Source organism: Helianthus annuus, chromosome 2 (genome assembly GCF_002127325.2).
Source record: "Helianthus annuus cultivar XRQ/B chromosome 2, HanXRQr2.0-SUNRISE, whole genome shotgun sequence".
In the NCBI taxonomy this organism is placed as follows: domain Eukaryota; kingdom Viridiplantae; phylum Streptophyta; class Magnoliopsida; order Asterales; family Asteraceae; genus Helianthus; species Helianthus annuus.
This window is the reverse complement of record NC_035434.2, coordinates 108604622-108622467: the sequence shown is the minus strand read 5'-3', so window position 1 is coordinate 108622467 and position 17846 is coordinate 108604622. Positions and strand designations below refer to the sequence as shown.

Genomic DNA, 17846 nt, shown 5'->3' with positions numbered 1-17846 from the left:
GAACAATTGATCTCTCTGTCACTGCTGAACTACCTTCAACGCCTTTACCTTTATCTTTCATCTGTTCATCAATCTCGGCTTGGCGTTGTGCCCTGAGTTCTTCAACTTGTATCTCTTCAAACTTTTGTTTAACTGATGTTCCGAGCATACTTTCAACGACTTTGTTTAACATGTAGAACTCATGCTCTCTCAAAGCCTTAGCAGCTTCAAGCTCTTTATTTTTCAACTCGAAGTATTTATTTTGTTCATCTCTTCGAGCTTTTTCTTCTTCAAGTTCAGCAACTCGTACTTTTAAGATATCAATCTCAGATTGATCAGTGTCAATCTTCTTCAACAATTCTTTGTTGTCAGTCTCCAGCCTCTTCACACGCATTTCAAGAATTTTCTCACGATCTGAAACTTTCTTGTTCTCAGCAGCTAACTTCTTGTTTTCATCCAACACTTCATCCATCTTCTTCTCCAACTTCTTCACTTGTTCATCATTTGCAAAGCCGAAATCTCCAATGTCTTCAAGATTATCATGAGGAATGTGAAGACCTTTATGCCCAGCAGAACCAGGTGTTAGTTGACCTTGGGTGAGTGGTGGTGTTTGAAAGATTTCTTGCGATGTGAATAAGGTTTGTTGTGGTGGTGGTGAAATATGTAATGGTGAAAGATGTATAGGTAATCGTTGTCTGGGTGGTGTTGGTTGTTTTGGTGGTGAAGGTTGTTGTGGAGGTGTACGTTGTCGTGGAGGTGATTGGATTGGTGATTGAGGTGGTGTTGGCTCATGTGGTGGTGTTGATGGTTTACTAGTTTCTTTGGAAGGTTTCTTCTTTAAGACGATCTTCGGCTTTGAAATCTTTGGTGTAACTTTTCGGATCTTTGGAGATACAACTTTCTTTCTTGCCCCGGCTTTCTTTCTGCCACTTGAAGGAGATTGCGAATCAGAAACATGTTGTGGGGATGGCACATATGGAGCATCTTCTTTCTCTTGCCTCTTCCTCTTTCTTAACAACTTCTCTTTCTCTGTTTCTGCTTGAATTCTTTTCAACCTTTCAGTTTCATCTACTTCATCTTCTGAAGAACTCGAGAAGCTTGTTGTATCTTTATCAACATCATCACCTTCAATATCATCAATAACCTTCTCTTTCTGAGCTTCCACATTAACAGCTTGCTCAGTTTCAACATTCACTGTAACATCAAGTTTTCTTCAACATTATACGGATCTTCTTCCGCAGTTACAACTGGCTCATCTTCCTCAGGTTCATCAATCAATAACGTTTTCGTGGCTTTCTTTTGCTTATTCTTCGGTTGTGATGATGACCATTCACCCTCTTGAACTTTAGGAGTGACCTTTCTGCGTCTCCTCTTCGTTTCTTTGACAAACCAATCATTTCTTGTGTTTTTTAACTCCGTAAGAGTTTTCAGTTCTTCAACATAGGCTGCCTCTTTCATCTCTTCTTCGTTTCTCCAGTTATGATGATCAACTGGATCAGGATCAACGTAGTTTGCATCCTTTATGAATCCGAAGAATTCAGCACCAATCTTCGGTTCAGGGTGATTTGGGTGGTATCTCACAAGCTGTTTGAGCGAATCATTGCTCATGTGTGATTGCACCAACAGATCGTTCTTTAAATTTCGGTCAATCTCTGGATAAGCATGATCGATTAACATCTGCACGAATCTAGGATACATCCAAGTCTTGCTCTTTGTAGTAATATTCTCGGCCATATAGTGAAAGACAATATGCGAGAAGTTGTATTTCTTGTTTAACACCAAAGCAGTGACCATGTTCATCTGATAGTCACGCATTGTATCATAACTTCCCTTGGTATAGCTTAGTGACATCAAAATACAATGAATAAGGAACTTGTAGGGTTTCTGGAATTTTGATTTCAAATAGTTTCCAACATTCAATGCACCCTGATAACCCATCCTGAGCATGCAACCCTTAACCATTCGTTCTGGAAATCTTGTTGGCGACTCTGCATCGTCCGGAAAATTTACAACTTCACGAATGAGCGCCTAGGTGACAATTATCTTCTTATTTTCTCCATGCACTTCCACTATTGAAGAAATTTCTTTGTTTTCATCATCATAACTTGCATTCTCCCAGAAACATTCTATATGTGATCTGTACAATGGACGCTGATCTGTCAAGGCCTTTTGAATGGGAATACGACCCATGAATTCCAAGATACTGCTAAACTTGGCCAATTCAGTGTTTTTCTTCACATCTAAATCACAACAGCTGCTGTGAAGAGGATCAAATATCACACTGGAACCCTACACATCAAAAACAGTACAACATGAATCAACATACTTAGAAAAATCTCAACTTCAAAACAATCACAAGCAAAATCAACTACACTAGAAGCGAAATCAGAAGGTGCACTATGAGCGAAAACACATGTTACACATTTGAGCGAAATCGTGTTAAATTGATTTAGGAGCGAAATCATAAACGTGCACTAGAAGCGGAATCACTAAAAAAACTCTCTAAAGCGAAATCAGATTTAACATTTAGGAGCGGAATCTCATTAGATGACATATGAGCGAAATCAGACTTTATGCACAAGAGCGGAATCACCTGACTTGTCAGTTTGGGGCGAAATTAAGTTCAAACTATCAAAACTTGCTGAATGATAAAATTGATTATGTTAACTTGTTAAACTGAAGATTCCGACACTAGGGTTATGATTTGATTTTACTTTTACCCACTAACACAGTCCAGATCTACGTATAAACACCCTGTGTATCAACAAACACCATCAAACCTAGATCTAATACAATTAACGCACAATAACATGATCTACACACTAAATCGACAACACATGTTTGTTTTTATGTTCAGATTTAACATATTAAGCCCTAAAACTATGTTTCGTTCAACAACAATCGCCGACAGTTCATAATCTGAATGATACATGTCAAATTGAGGCACACACTACCTTGCCCATGATTAATCAATATGATAATCACAAGATCTGGTGGAAAACGGGCAGCAATTCGGTAGGAACACAAGATTTTTAGGGTTTCGCTGACAGTCGCCGGAGAGAGAACAAGTGGAACGAAATCAGGAAAGTGGGTTATGAGCGGAATCAGATGGCTTTTATAGCCGGTCTGATTTCGCTCCTAATGACCACAGAACCTCTCGAGCGAAATCATGTGTGAAGCTACGAGCGAAATCAGCATTTGAAGCAACTCAGGAGCGAAATCAAATTTTAAGTGCTTAAGAGCAAAATCAGAAAATGTTTTTCAAAAATTTTAACTTTTTAACACTTTCCGATTGTTCACCGACACACCCAGTTAACTAAGTCCAAGTCAATGACCTTGTTCAAATGCTTGGCCTACCAAGTCCAAGTTAATGACCTTGGTTGACCGAATTCATATACGCTGATGTTTTAATCTGAAAATAGTTCAAATTAATGAACTTTCGAACATTTTGTACTTTCAAACACATTTCAAACTGTCAAACAATGTACCAATCACAGTTTAGCATCTCCTGCTTACCCAGCCCTCATCAAACATAGACATGATCTGCACAAAGCTTTGATTGTTTGATTCCCAACATCGGTTGTCGAAAATAAGATGAGAAACTAAAATCTTTTTGGATTTTTAACAGAATAAACTGAAATCTGTACACACAATCTTTTTGTGAGCGTGTTAGGGGATCATATCAGCTGCCGACTAGACACAAGTATCGTTAAGCTATAATTTCATACCAAGCCTTAAACAATTCGCGTAGATTGCCGATATACTGATCCTCTTAAATTCTCACAAAACTTTCAATTTGTCCGGGATACTTAATTAGTATTTTAAGACTTAAACCTCTACATGTGTCCCACCTCAGTATATACTCCCGTATCCAGATCCCAGTATTCAGTCTTATAGGTGAGTATACCTAGATGATATCTGTAATTGGGTGAATTGCAAGGGCCGTGAGAGCTCAGGTCGATACTTCCGTATACGCAGAGATATGACGGCTTCGACTTTACGGTGGGTCCCCTTTAGAGGATCTTTTGATTACAACAGCACATGATTAACATTTTTTAATGTGTCATCATTTTTTATGCTGAGGGGAGGCTTTACAAGTAAAGCAATGCGTAAAGCATTATCCGGGGACTAGGCCAGTATTTCCATACAGCAGAAGTCCCGGGATAATACGTCAGATATCACTAAGTATAAAGACCTAGTATCTCAGAATACGGGACCTTTCAAACAAGATTTCGGGGGTTACCCATATATCCTGGAGGTGTTCCCCACGTAGACGCAAGCAAATTTTAGGTTTATATCCCAAACTGATCTACTGATTTTGTAAAAACCTATCGGCACATCTTTAGCGAAACTGCTTAATTGCATTTTAAACGTTACAATTCTTTAGCGTACTGTGTCCATCTAGCTGATGTACTATCATTTCCCTTATTCTACACAAACTCTTTTTGAAGTTTTTCTAATGTTTTTGGATTTTTTTAAATTTTATCATGTTTTTGTATTTTTCTATGAATTTCTCCCCCTAAAAAGAAAAACATATTTTTGTGTTTTTGTTTTTATCAAAAAGCAGAAAATAAACTGTACAAACAAATTTGACAACTCGACATAGTTCACGTCAGATCGCCGCCCAACTCGGCTTCACATTCTATTACCCTCTCAGATTGCAGATTTTTCATCCCGTTCAATTTCAAAAGATAGTAAAATCTCTTTTTGTCAAAGGGTTTAGTATAAAAATCCGCTTTCTGATCATCGGTGTGCAAGTGTTCAATCCGAATTAACTTTTTCTCGTGACAATCACGGATAAAGTGGTGACGGATTTCAATGTGTTTTGTTTTAGAATGGTGAACCGGATATTTAGTGATGTTAATAGTTGCTTCATTGTCCACATAGATCGGAGTATCTAAGAACTACAAACCAAAGTCGCGCATCTGCTGTTGGATCCAAAGGATCTGCGAGCAACAGCTGGAGGCTGAAACGTATTCAGCCTCGCATGTAGAGAGCGCCACTGTGGTTTGTTTCTTACACTGCAGGTGACAAGTCGAGTTCCGAAGAACTGACACCCAGCAGTGGTGGACTTTGCGTTTTGCTTGCAGCTTCCAAAGTCAGAATCAGCGAAACCTGATAAAGAAAAGTCACCCGATCGAGGATACCACAAGCCGATGCTTGGGCAGCCTTTCAAATACCGTAAGATACGTTTCACAATAGTCAGGTGTGACTGCTTTAGATTCGACTGATATCTGGCATAGAGGCATGTCGGGTACATGATGTCTGGACGGGAAGCCGAGAGATACATCAGAGATCCAATGATTGATCGGTACAATGTCTCGTCCATTTTTACTCCATTTTCGTCTGGACAAATCCCGTGATTCTGTGCAAGGGGGGTTGATGCAGGACTGCAATCTATCATATCAAACCTGTCAAGCACGTCCTTCACATACTTTGTTTAGTGAATGAAGATTCCATCGGGCATTTACTCCACCTGCAGCCTGAGGAAGAACTTCATCTCCCCCATCAAACTCATCTCAAACTTTTTCTTCATCACTTTCTAAAATTCTTTACACAGGTCGTCATTGGTGGAACCGAAAATGATATCGTCAACATAAATCTGCACGATCAACAAATGTCCTGCCTCTTCCCTGGTGAACAAAGTGCTATCTACTGTCCCTCTTGTGAACCCGTTGGCCAACAAGTATTGGGAAAGCGTCTCGTACCAGGATCTCGGGGCCTGGTGAAGTCCGTAAAGCGCTTTGTCCAGTAGATACACCTTGTTTTTGTGCAGTGGATCTGTGAACCCCGGCGGTTGCCCCACATACACTTCTTCTCTGATTTTTCCATAAAGGAAGGCAGATTTGACGTCCAGCTGGTATACTTTAAAATCTTTCCATGAAGCAAAGGCTAGAAAGATCTGAATTGCCTCGAGTCTGGCAACCGGCGCGTAGACTTCATCGTAGTCTATGCCTTCTCGTTGACCAAAACCTTGTACCACTAGTCGCGCTTTCTTTCTCACCACGACGCCCTATCATCTCGTTTGCACTTAAAAACCCACTTTGTTTTGATTAACTTTTGATTCTGTGGCAGATCGACGAGTCTCCAGACACCCAGCTTTTCAAATTGTTGCAGCTCCTCCTGCATCGCATTTACCCAGCTATCCTCAGTCAATGCCTCTTTGTAAGTTCTGGGCTCGATCTGCGAAATAAAACACTTTAATGAGACTTCTTTTGCACATCAGCAATAGAAGAATAGAAACATGTAAGAGCTCGGTTTAGTTGATCTCGGGTTTTGACACCACTTTGCAGGTCACCAATTATCTACTCTGACGGATTGTAAAACAACGTCCGAGGCATAGCATTGTCAGGTACATTCACTTCCGATTGCAAGTTCGATATGTCAAGATCAACGGTTTGATCCTCAGCTTCCGTTGGATCCTCGTCAAAAGTCGGAGCGGGTTCCGCTTCTAAGTCGTCAGATTCGTCAAAAGATGGAGCTGGTTCCTCTGGTGGTTCGTGAGCTGTTCCACTCGGTCCGGCTTCATCATCGTGAGTACCCCCGGTGGGTTGAGAAACTTCTAGCGGTCTAGACACTTGCTCTTGAGACATATATTGCTGGTACTGGTACAGAAGAGCTAGTTCCTCATCACTCGGCTGAACCGGCAGTTGAAACGACTCCCAGAGCTTATCGTAATCGAACAGGAATCTTTGTCCGGGAAGTTGTGGTGACGGAGTATGCTTCTGACAATCCACATGCTGGACTTGAATCACTTTCCCCAGGCATGGTACGAACACCCTCTTCAGTGGGCTTGCGTAACCTACAAAGAAACCCTCATTAGATTTAGCGCCAAATTTACCGTTTTCATCAATAAACGTGCAAGGAGACCCAAATGGCTCCAGAAATTCAAGATTCGGCTTATATCGGTGCAGCAGCTCAAAGCATGTCCTTTTGTACTTCTTGACAGTAAGAACACGATTCAACGTATAGCAGGCTGAAGATACTGCTTCGCTCCAGAAAAAGATTGGTAGCTTGGAATCGGCTAACATTGTACGGGCTGTCTCTATTAGGGATCGATTCTTTCGTTCAGCAATGCCGTTCTGCTGTGGTGTGTACGGCGCACTGAATTCATGAAGAATTCCCTTCTCGTTGCAAAACTCGTACATCTTGTTGTTTTTAAATTCCGTTCCATTGTCACTACGAATCCTCTGGATCGGCAGCTTATACACCGTTTCCGTCTTCTTGAATATCACCATTAACGACTCAAAAGTTTGATCTTTTCTTTCTAAGCACACTACCCACGAGAATCTCGTAAAGTCATCAGTCACCACCAGGCAATACAAGTCTCCGTTGATGCTCTTTACGTTGACAGGCCCGAAGAGATCCATGTGTAATCTCTCAAGAGGTAACCTGATTGTGTTGAGGATCTTCAGTGGGTGTGACTTCCGAGTCTGCTTCCCTTTCTTACATGCTACACAATCATCATTCAAGTGAAAATTCTTCAGATTTACACTATCAACCAAATCATTGTGTACTAAAAAGTTCATTTTACGCACATGAATGTGGCCCATCTTACGATGCCACATTATCGAATCTTTTTCCGTCGCTTTAGTCTTTGACAAAAAACATTGTTTCTGATGAGTTGTTGGTGTTGCGACGCTCATATCAAGAATATAAAGATCGTTTTCTTGCGGAGCGCGCAACAACACCATCTCATCAGGGATTTTAAACCCTGGTTTCAAAACCACACATTCTGTGTTTGTAAAATGTACACTAAAAGCTTTATCACAAATTTGCGAAATACTGAGTAAATTGTTTTGTAATTCTACTATATAGTTCACTTTGTCGAACGAAATCACGCCATTTGTCAACGTTCCTTGACGAACTATTCTCCCGCCTTGATTCCCGGCAAATCCCACATAGCTTCCATTTATGGATTTGACATCGTAGAGAAGAGCTAGCGTCCCAGTCATATGCCTTGAAGCACCACTATCCATAATCCACTTTGACGGTATAGACTTGGGCAGCCCCTGCAAACATCAAATCAGCTTATTCAAACAATGAAGCCCATGATTTCTTAACATCAGACAAACTGCCGAATACAACATTACACTTCTCAACTGTTTTCGGAAAGTTTAATGTGACATTTGGAATCTCTTCTTTCACAATTGATTTTACTTTATTGGTTATCGGGGGAAACTCAACAAGAAATTTATCAGTTTCATTTTCAAACTCAACAACGTCGTCTTTAAAAATACTTGATTCAATTTTCAAAGCATTATCCATCTTTTTGACCTCAACAGATGGTTTCGACTTCGTGACCCAAGATTGGTGTTGGTGCAGTTGTCTGTCGACTACATCTTCGTTCGAGTCTTATGGTAGGGATGATTGTATTGTGAACGAAAAACGAGAAATCTTGTATTTGGTAGGTTCGCTTATAGGGTATATAGAGTGGTCCGCTTATTAGTCACTTTATACATAGGTTCGCTTATCTGTCACTTAGGTGGTTCGCTTATGTGACATGATGAGTGGTCCGCTTATATGGACATGTCCATATAAGCGAACCATAGTGTCTATATATAGGGGGTCACTTGGAGCGGATCTTATAACAGTGTGTGTGTGTGTGAAACGGTGAAGCTCTGCCCGTTTGTCTCCAGAATCTTGTATATTTGTCATATAATCAATAAAGGAGACGTTAAGTAGTGAAATCAAGCTTTACGAAGACCGAATCAATGAATTCCGCCTCTGATTCTCTCTAAGCGCTCTTCTGAACGACTCGTCAGGTCTGAAAACGGTCCTACAATTGGTATTAGAGCATAGGAGGAGGAGTTCTTGCCATTTTAGCTGCATTTCTTCTGATTTTCTACACTTTCTTCACGTTTTTCAAATTTTTTTACGGTAAAACCAGCTCAAAATCACACAGTGCACTCGGAATCATGAATTAACAAACCCTTGAAGTTTTCAGAACTAAAATCGACCTAAAAAGCTAATTTTTTAATAGGTTCGCTCATACGTACTCGGACAAATAGTGACATCATCATTTAGGTCCGCTCCAGTGTAGTTAGATTCGCTCCAAAGAACATTTTTGGGTTAGGTTCGCTCGAAAGTTCAGCTTGGTTAGCTTTTAGTGACAGTTTCTGGTTCGCTCAAGAGTGCTAATTTCTGGTTCGCTCATAGATCTATCTGTGGTTCGCTCCAAGATATCTCTTTGGGTTCGCTCATTGATTAGCATCACTGGTTCGCTTATTGGACATTCATCTGGTTCGCTTCAAGTGATTAAAGAGTGGTTCGCTCATAAGACACTTGTGGTGATTCGCTTTTAGGACAGTGATAGTATCGCTCATACGACACTTGTTTGGTCCGCTCTTGGAACATTTGTTGGTTCGCTTTTGTAACAGCTTCGCTCTTTTGAACAGTCTGCATAAGTTGTGAAAATTTTGTGACATTTGAACATTTGAACAATGGATACTGAATTCTATAACGCTTTTGCAACCCCAACTTCGATCACTCAAAGTGCTTTGACTGAAAACGAAACCGAAACGTCTCAGAAACCGCCGAAACTCATGGATATTGATGATTATAACGTGTGGTCTGAACGTTTTGGAAATTGGGTTGAAGCTTATCATCTTGATGCGTGGGAACACACCGAGGAACCATATGTTAAACCCACAAAGAACAATGTTGTGAATGGTATTTAACACTTAGAGAGATGAGTACTGCAGATAAAAAGTAATATCGAGATGAGAAATTGATGGTGAGTCTGCTTCAGCAAGCGATAAAAGAAGATATTTTGATATTGGTTCAACATGATGGAACGGCATATTCGATTTGGACAGAGTTAGAAGCAAAGTTTACTCGAAGTGACGATATGCTCAGGAATAAAATGTCTCTCATGAAAAAGGAATTTGATTTGCATCGGGGATTGAAAAATGAAAATACCAAGCAAATAATTAATCGATATTGTAACTTGGTAAGAAATTTGACGAAACTTGGTGTTAAGAAAGATACTGATGAATTAATTGAAAAACTTGCAGATGCATTACCATATGAAACATGGGGAACATTTCTGATGATGCTGCGAGCAAACAAAGCAGAATATAAGAAAATGACACTGGGAGATTTTATCAAACATCTGGAAGCTCAGGAGATGGAGCAGAGAAAAATCGCTAGGATGAAGAACTATGATGGAGAACAGGATATTAGTTTGTACTACAAGAGTGGTGCTACTGATTCTACAAAGTATTCTCCGAAGATTGAAACTGCTTACAGTGTTAAAGATTCTCCTGAGAAGAAGGCATCTCAAGGATCAAACAGCACAAGATTTTCATCTTATGATCCTAACATCTCTGTAACAAAGAATGGTAGAAAACTTCAGTGTAACATTGTGTTAAGCCTTGAAAATGATCAAGACTACACTGAAGAAATTGCAAAAAATCAAATGTCTTTGTTAGGGATGATTTTAGAGTCTTATAGTTGCTTTGTTGCAGGAAAGATCGGAAATCCAATGCTCACGAAAGAGGATTACGATCAAATTGATGCTGAGGAAATGGAATTGATGGATATAAAATGGTGTATGGCGAGTGTGATGAGACGTGCTGAAAAGTTTAAACAAATTACCGGCCGTGATGATTTTCGTGATGCAAACGTTTCTGCTTTGGGTTTTGATAAATCTAAAGTTACGTGTTTTCGTTGCAGGGAAAAGGGGCATTTTAAGAGGGAGTGCAAAAACCGTGAAGCTACCGGAGCCCAGAATCCTTTCGGAAACAATGACTATCACAAGAAGGCTATCTATCATAAAATCACACCACCAGCACAACAACAGGCACAAACAGTTCATGGGAGAGATGTGGTTGATAAAAGGGCATGTGTTGTTAGTCAGGGAAAATATGATAATTTTACCTGGGAAAAGTATCTTCCGAAAGACAGCAAAGTGTGTTTGGCTGAACAAGATGATGAGAAGTTGGCTGAAGGTTACTTGGGATGATTTTTGTCCGAATCAAGATCTCATGGCCAAAGAGATGTCCAAAAACACTTCTCATGCTTTCTTTGCTAATGCTTATGATTTGAAATGTGCAGAAAGGTGCAGAAAAGTCATGGAAGCTGCTGAAGAAAAACGAAGAAGGAACAGAGAAGAGGCAGAAGAGGAAGAGAGATTGAAGGAAGAAGCGAAAGCTGAGAAAAGAAGAAGAGCTGAGTTTTTACAACCGAGCAGAAGTGTCAAAGAAGTTCCAGAATATGAAGTGAAGATTGATGCAGAACGAGTTGAAGTTTCTGAAAAGTGCTTAAACTGTGATTCGTTAATCAAACAAAACAACGAGTTGTTGCACAATATTCACAAATTGAAAGAATCGTATGACACAATGAACAGAGAAATCAACAAATATACTGATTCGAATGGTGAACAAGAAATGGCGATGAATACTGTGAAAGTAGCTTATCGTAGATAGCTGGATGATGCTAACTTTCATATCAAGAGATGTGCTGATTTAGAGTTGGAGCTGGCAACACAGAAGATAGAGACTGAGAAACTTAAAAAGTTGTTAGACAGTTACTCATGTTCATCTTTTGTTGTTGACAGGATTTATCCCGTGGTGGAGAATTTGAAGACGTTTGAAGAAATGAAAATGTCTGAAGAAGAGAAAACTGTGACTGAAGATGAAGAAAAAGTGAAAATTTCTGGTAAGAAATCAAGTGTGGTCTATAATAGATGTCCGCCCCCGGTCGAAAATGGATTTATGCCTCGAAATCCAAATTCTGAAAGAGTCAATAAAGCAATCAATTTGCAATGGGAGTCTGGGTCGTCGGATAACTTGCCAGAAAGTATCGATGTCACGTATACGTCATCCGACACTGATCATGAGTCAAAGTTGATAAAAAGTGTGGTCGATCAGGTGTTAGATAAAGATGACAGTGAGGAGTCAAATCCGGAGTCCAAAACCGAGTCAAAGTCGACAAATAAAAAGGACAAACGGGTTTATGATAAAGAGTTTTTACTTTCAAAATCTAATTTGAATGATGAATCAGTCAAAGTGGCATATACTTTGAAAGGTTCTGACAAATTATATTCTGACGAGAGTTTTCCAATAAGAAGTGTCAGACTTGAAATGATTCAAAAGGTTTTCAAAATAACAGAAATTAATATTTCTGAAATAAAAGATTTAAATCTTAATGGAAAACCCAAACAGTACACTTCAAGAGATCAACAAAGAATTAACAAGAAAATGGGTTACAATTGTGGTTATAGTTTCCAACAGAAACCAAACCATAATCGTAATTTCAAAAAGAAAGGTCTTGGTTTTGTCCCACCGAAAAACTATAAAAATGAAAAAATGTATAAACCAAAAACTATGTTTGTTTTAGGGAAAACGTCAGAAGCTGAAAAAGAACAATTATTCAGAAGACAGACAAATCAGGAATTCCTTGCCAAGAAGCAAGAAGAACTAAATAAGAATGAAGTTCCGAAGAAGATTGAAAACAGAACCTGTTTTCAATGCAAAATTGCTGGTCATGTGGCAAAGGATTGTCCGAAGACATTCAAGCCAAAACAGGAAGTCTCTGGGAAAATGAAAGAAAAAGTTGTCGAAAAGACTGAACTGTCAACCCGGAAGTTTACTGGCTTTGAAAATTCAACTTTTAAGAAAGGAGAATGTTCAAAGAATGGTTCAAAAAGGAAAGATAATATGCTAAATCAAAAATGGGTTGTGAAAGGTTCAGGTAATAGTTCTGGTGATGAATCTGATTCCATAAAATCAGAGGAGCCACATGTTGAGAAAAAGGTTGAAAAGAAAGTTCCGATAGCGGACGATGTGAATTTTCCGCCACTGAATGCTAAAAATTACAAATCTAAAATCGGAAAAGTTGAAATTTCAAATCAATTTTATTCTAACAAGAAGAAATTTGATGTTGAAAAAACTTTCAACGGAAATGTAAAACGTATCTTTGGAAAAATGGTCAATGGTAAGGCCAAAAGCATCGAAGATTTTTATGCTTCCAAAGGACGTGTTTACAAGCCTATTGAAAGTAAAGAGAAAGAAGATGTTGTTACACCCAAGGAAGGTCAGGCTTGGGTGGATATATTTTTCAAAGAATAAAAACCTGACTTGCCGGAGATCCCAAGTTGGTATTGTGGATCATGAATCGGCATCCTTTTAATCTGTGTTTAAGATTTTGCAGGAATTGCCGTGTTTAAGATGGTATCGTGGTTCATGAATCGGCATATTTCTCAAAAACTATTCGGTAATGTCAATCATACAAACGGTAAAAAAAGGTTTGTATGTGTTTTTTTCTTACAAGAGGTATTAGACGAGTGTATGTTTTGCAAGTGGTACAGAGGATTCTGAACTGCAAATGGTAAATCAAGGACATTAACTTTACTTGGATTTTCCTACATCTGATCGAAAAACAAGATGATGAAGTAACCCCGTACCTAAATTGTTTGGTAAACAAACTTATATTTTCCGGAAATACCATTTTGATTAAAACAAACTTAAGTGTTTTGAGATCACAATGGGAAAATAGTTTGTGGTGAGGGGGAGTTCTGATTGTTTATGCCAAGTGGATGGAGAATTGAAGTGATTCTCATCGTGTTGTCATGTTTGTACAGTTTGTTTCAAATTTTCCCAGAAAATCAAAATTGAAACATATTTTGATTTTAGGGGGAGTAAAATTTTTAAAAAAATTAGAAAATTTGAAAATGTCAAAAACATTGAAAAATTGTAAAATGAGTTTTGTTGCGAAACAAGAGGAAATGATAGTAAATCAGTTGGACTATCACAACACACTAAAGAAATGTAATGTCAAATGTGATAAATGGTCTCACTGATGATGTGACGATAGGTTTTTATACATTTAGTAGATTTATTCGGGATATAAACCTAAAATTTCAAACTTGTGAAATTTGTGGGGAACACTACTTGGATATATAGGTAACCCCTGAAATGTCGTTTGAAAGGTCTCGTATTCTGATATACTAGGTGTTAATACTCCATGATGTCTGGGGTATTATTCCGGGACTTCTGCTGAACGGTAGTTCTGACCTAGTCCTTGGCTAATACTTTATCCAAAATGCTTGAAACATAGCATAAAGCCCTCAGCTGATTAGACAATAAAATTGATAATCATCTGTTGTAGCTGAAAAGATCCTCTAAAGGGGACACATTGCTAAGTCGAAGCTGATATCTCTCTGCTGAACGGAAGTTCTAACCTGTGATCCCTCAGTTCTCGCATTTAACCCCTAATTTATGTACAGATATCATTGTAGTATTCTTGTCTGTAAGACTGAATATTGGGATTCTAGATACGGGAGTATATTCAAGAGGTGGGACACATGAATTGAACTAAGTTCATAAAACATTTAAATAGTATCCTGAATAGATTGAAAATTGTATGAAAATTTAAGAGGACAACTATATCGTCAATCTATGTGAATCGTTTAGAACTTAAAACGATTAGAAGCTTAACGGTGCTTGTAATGTGTCTCAAAAACTGATATGATCCTCTTGCACAAACTCACAAAAACATGTTTGTTTTACATTTAAATTTCTGTCTTTGCATTTACGTTGGTATCATATTTTGAAAAATCCAAAAAGATTTTCGACAACTGATGTTGAAGAGCTGATTTTCAAAATCTCAAAAGCTAAACTTGATGAATAGACAGGTTGGTTAAGTGCTTTGAAATGTTTAAAATGATTCATTAGGTTGAATCAGAAATTGGAATGTTTCAAATTTGTGATCAGTGTTTAATTGTAAAAAGTATCAAATGATTAGTTGATTCATTAAGTTGAATAACAATTATTTTGGTTTGTAATAGAGTGTTTGAGTGTTGCAGGTTTCTGATCCTGTTGCTACGGAAAGCCAGGAGGTATAGCAGAACCTGAGGAGAGCTTAAACTGATAAAGCCAGGATTTGATTTCAATGGTGATAACAAATGCCAGACAGCGATCCCAGCTCGTTGATAGGGGGAGTCTGATGAAAGTTAGAGCCAGAGAAAGATCCAGGCACATGATTCCAGGATGTAGTTCCTAAAAAAAGATATGATTCCAGGCAGAGTTCCTGAAGAAGATCGAACAAGATTGAAGAGCTGTGAATGATTGAAGACTCTCACTGAAGATTCCGTCAACATTCAAGGGGGAGTCTGTTGGTGCAGTTGTCTGTCGACTACATCTTCGTTCGAGTCTTAGGGTAGGGCTGATTGTATTGTGAACGGAAAACGAGAAATCTTGTATTTGGTAGGTTCGCTTATAGGGTATATAGAGTGGTCCGCTTATTAGTCACTTTACACATAGGTTCACTTATCTGTCACTTAGGTGGTTCGCTTATGTGACATGATGAGTGGTCCGCTTATATGGACATGTCCATATAAGCGAACCATAGTGTCTATATATAGGGGGTCACTTGGAGCGGATCTTATAACAGTGTGTGTGTGTGAACCGGCGAAGCTCTGCCCGTTTGTCTCCAGAATCTTGTATATTTGTCATATAATCAATAAAGGAGACGTTAAGTAGTGAAATCAAGCTTTACGAAGACCGAATCAATGAATTCCGCCTCTGATTCTGTCTAAGCGCTCTTCTGAACGACTCGTCAGGTCTCAAAACGGTCCTACAATTGGTTTTCGAAAATTTTTGTTTTAGGGTAAATTTTTGAAGTCTTGCGAGACTTAGAGGATTCGCCAACCTCGAAAGTCGATTTCGGCTTATCCTCCGACTTCAAGGATTCCCCTCTCTTTAAAATGCGGATCGGAGAAACCATCGGCTTTTTACCTTTTGTGTCAATCGGTGATTTAGGTCGAGGTTTTGGAACGTTTGATTTTTGAACAGTTGGTTTTTGAACAGTTTGTTTTTGAACACGTGGTTTTACAAAAACAGGTTTCTCAATCACTTTCTTGCACTGTTTCGCCATGTGCCCGATTTCACTACAGCGATAACACACCCTTTTGTCATATTCAACAAAAGTTGATTTGACTGTCTCTTCTTTCAACTTTTTCGCTGCATTGAAATCGTCCACAACCTTTTGACTAAAAATATAATCCTTCTCATCGTCTACACTTGGACCAGCGACAAAAATATCATTCATCTTCTCTTTCAGCTTAAACACCTGCTTAGCCGTTTTCTTCTCAAAACCTATTCCTTTGTTTTTAACATTGTTCTTCTTGTTACTACCTTTACCATCCCCTTCTTTCTTTCCCGAACTTGTAGGACGTGATGTAACAAACGACTTTTTAGGTTTTGAAAAGAATTCATTGTTATTAACCTCGTTAATGTTCATTTCAACCAATTTAAACACTTTTTCGACATTATCAATCTTCACATTCTGAAGAGGATACTCGAAATCGGAATAAAGTTTGTCTGTTCCAATCATAGTGTATACCACCATAATCGGATCATCATTCGCACTCTTTTCTGATTTCGGTATGAACCGATCTAAGAAATTTCCTTCATCTTCAGAATCACTAACAGCCTTTTCAGATTGAGACTCTTCAGATTTATCACTCTCCTCATCCAATACCTGATTGACAACGGTTTTGATAACCTGTGATTCGTTGTCGGTATCGGATGCAGAGAAAGTGACATCTATGCTTTCAGGCAGATCATCCTCAATCGATCTCAATTTGAGATTCAAAGCAGCTTCCACCCCATCTGGATATTTCTGTGTATAATGATTCCACATTGGGGGTGGAACGCTCTTAAAGACTGGTGCAGCATGTGGCTGCTGAGGGACAATCTGTTCAAGAACATACGATGACGCCACATAACTCATCAACTTTTTATCAATCCGATCATTTTCAATTTTAGCCAATTCAAGCTCCTTTTTAAGTGATGCGATCGTGTCTAAATGAAAATTGACTTCAATTTGTTTATCAAACAGTGTTGCTTTAGCCAATTTTGTTGCTTTACCGTTTTCAACACTTTCTTTTTGGATCATTTTCATTGACCTAGCAAGAGTATCATACGCCTCTTTAACTTGGCCAAGGTCAAATTTAAGCATATCAGCATGGTGTTTCAATTTCTTATACTTAGTGACTTTTTCAAGACACTCCATGCACGGTTCTAAACACTGTTGGCATGGTATTTCAGGGATTGAAACAACTTTTTCCACAACCTGCTCAACACAATCAATTTTACCGACATTGTTTAACTCAGACTCAGACATTTTGACTGATTTGATCTCCTGAACTCCAGATTTCTTATCAGACTCCTTTTTGACCGACACAGTACTGACAGACTCTGACTTCTCGAGTTCTGAGTCTACCTCTCTCAGCTTTCCCATTAGAGCTTTATCAGCTATGTCCTTCAATGCCTCTCCAGTCAGCTCTTTCGACACGTCGATCAATTCTTCAACGACTTTTTTCTTATCTTCAAATCTTTGGCATGATCCGGTCTTTGGTTCTTCGAAATAACCTGCAAAAGATTCAAAAATTTTAGGAGGCGTTATCGATTTCATTGAACTTGCCAATACCTCCTGCTCTGACTGGTAATAATACATTTCAGCAGCTATTTCTTCAATATCGACCACATTTTCAGCAGAAACCTCTTCAGCAACCACAGAAACATCTTCAGTAACTATTTCCGGCTCAGACACCATCTCAGATATTGCAACTACTTCTGCCATCATGGCCTGCCCATCGCTACCGGGGATATATTTATCCCAACTGAAACCTTCAGCGACCTTTTCATCGTCTTGATTCACAATGAGCGCTTTTTCCGGCTTATTCTCAATCTGCGGCCTCTGAACAGCTGGCTGTTAGTTTGGTCGGTGATAGAATGCCTGCCTATAATAGTCATTTGTGAACGGGTTTTGATGATTGTTCACTTCACGGTTAGGACATTCTCTTTTGAAGTGACCACGTTCTTTAAATTTAAAGCATGTAACTTTCGACTTGTCGAACC

At 38.9% G+C, this 17846-nt stretch overlaps 1 protein-coding gene across 1 annotated transcript; it reads right to left on the bottom strand.

Annotated features, from left to right (window-relative positions):
* Positions 1–2007: 2007 nt before the first annotated feature.
* On the bottom strand, positions 2008–17568 carry LOC110893269. The gene is made up of 5 exons (XM_022140384.1): positions 16866–17568; positions 16414–16595; positions 15706–16173; positions 7848–7991; positions 2008–2268 (listed from the first exon to the last, which is right to left on the bottom strand). The coding sequence occupies exons 1-5, from the start codon at positions 17566–17568 to the stop codon at positions 2008–2010; spliced, it is 1758 nt and encodes a 585-aa protein (XP_021996076.1).
* Between the last annotated feature and the right edge of the window lie 278 nt (positions 17569–17846).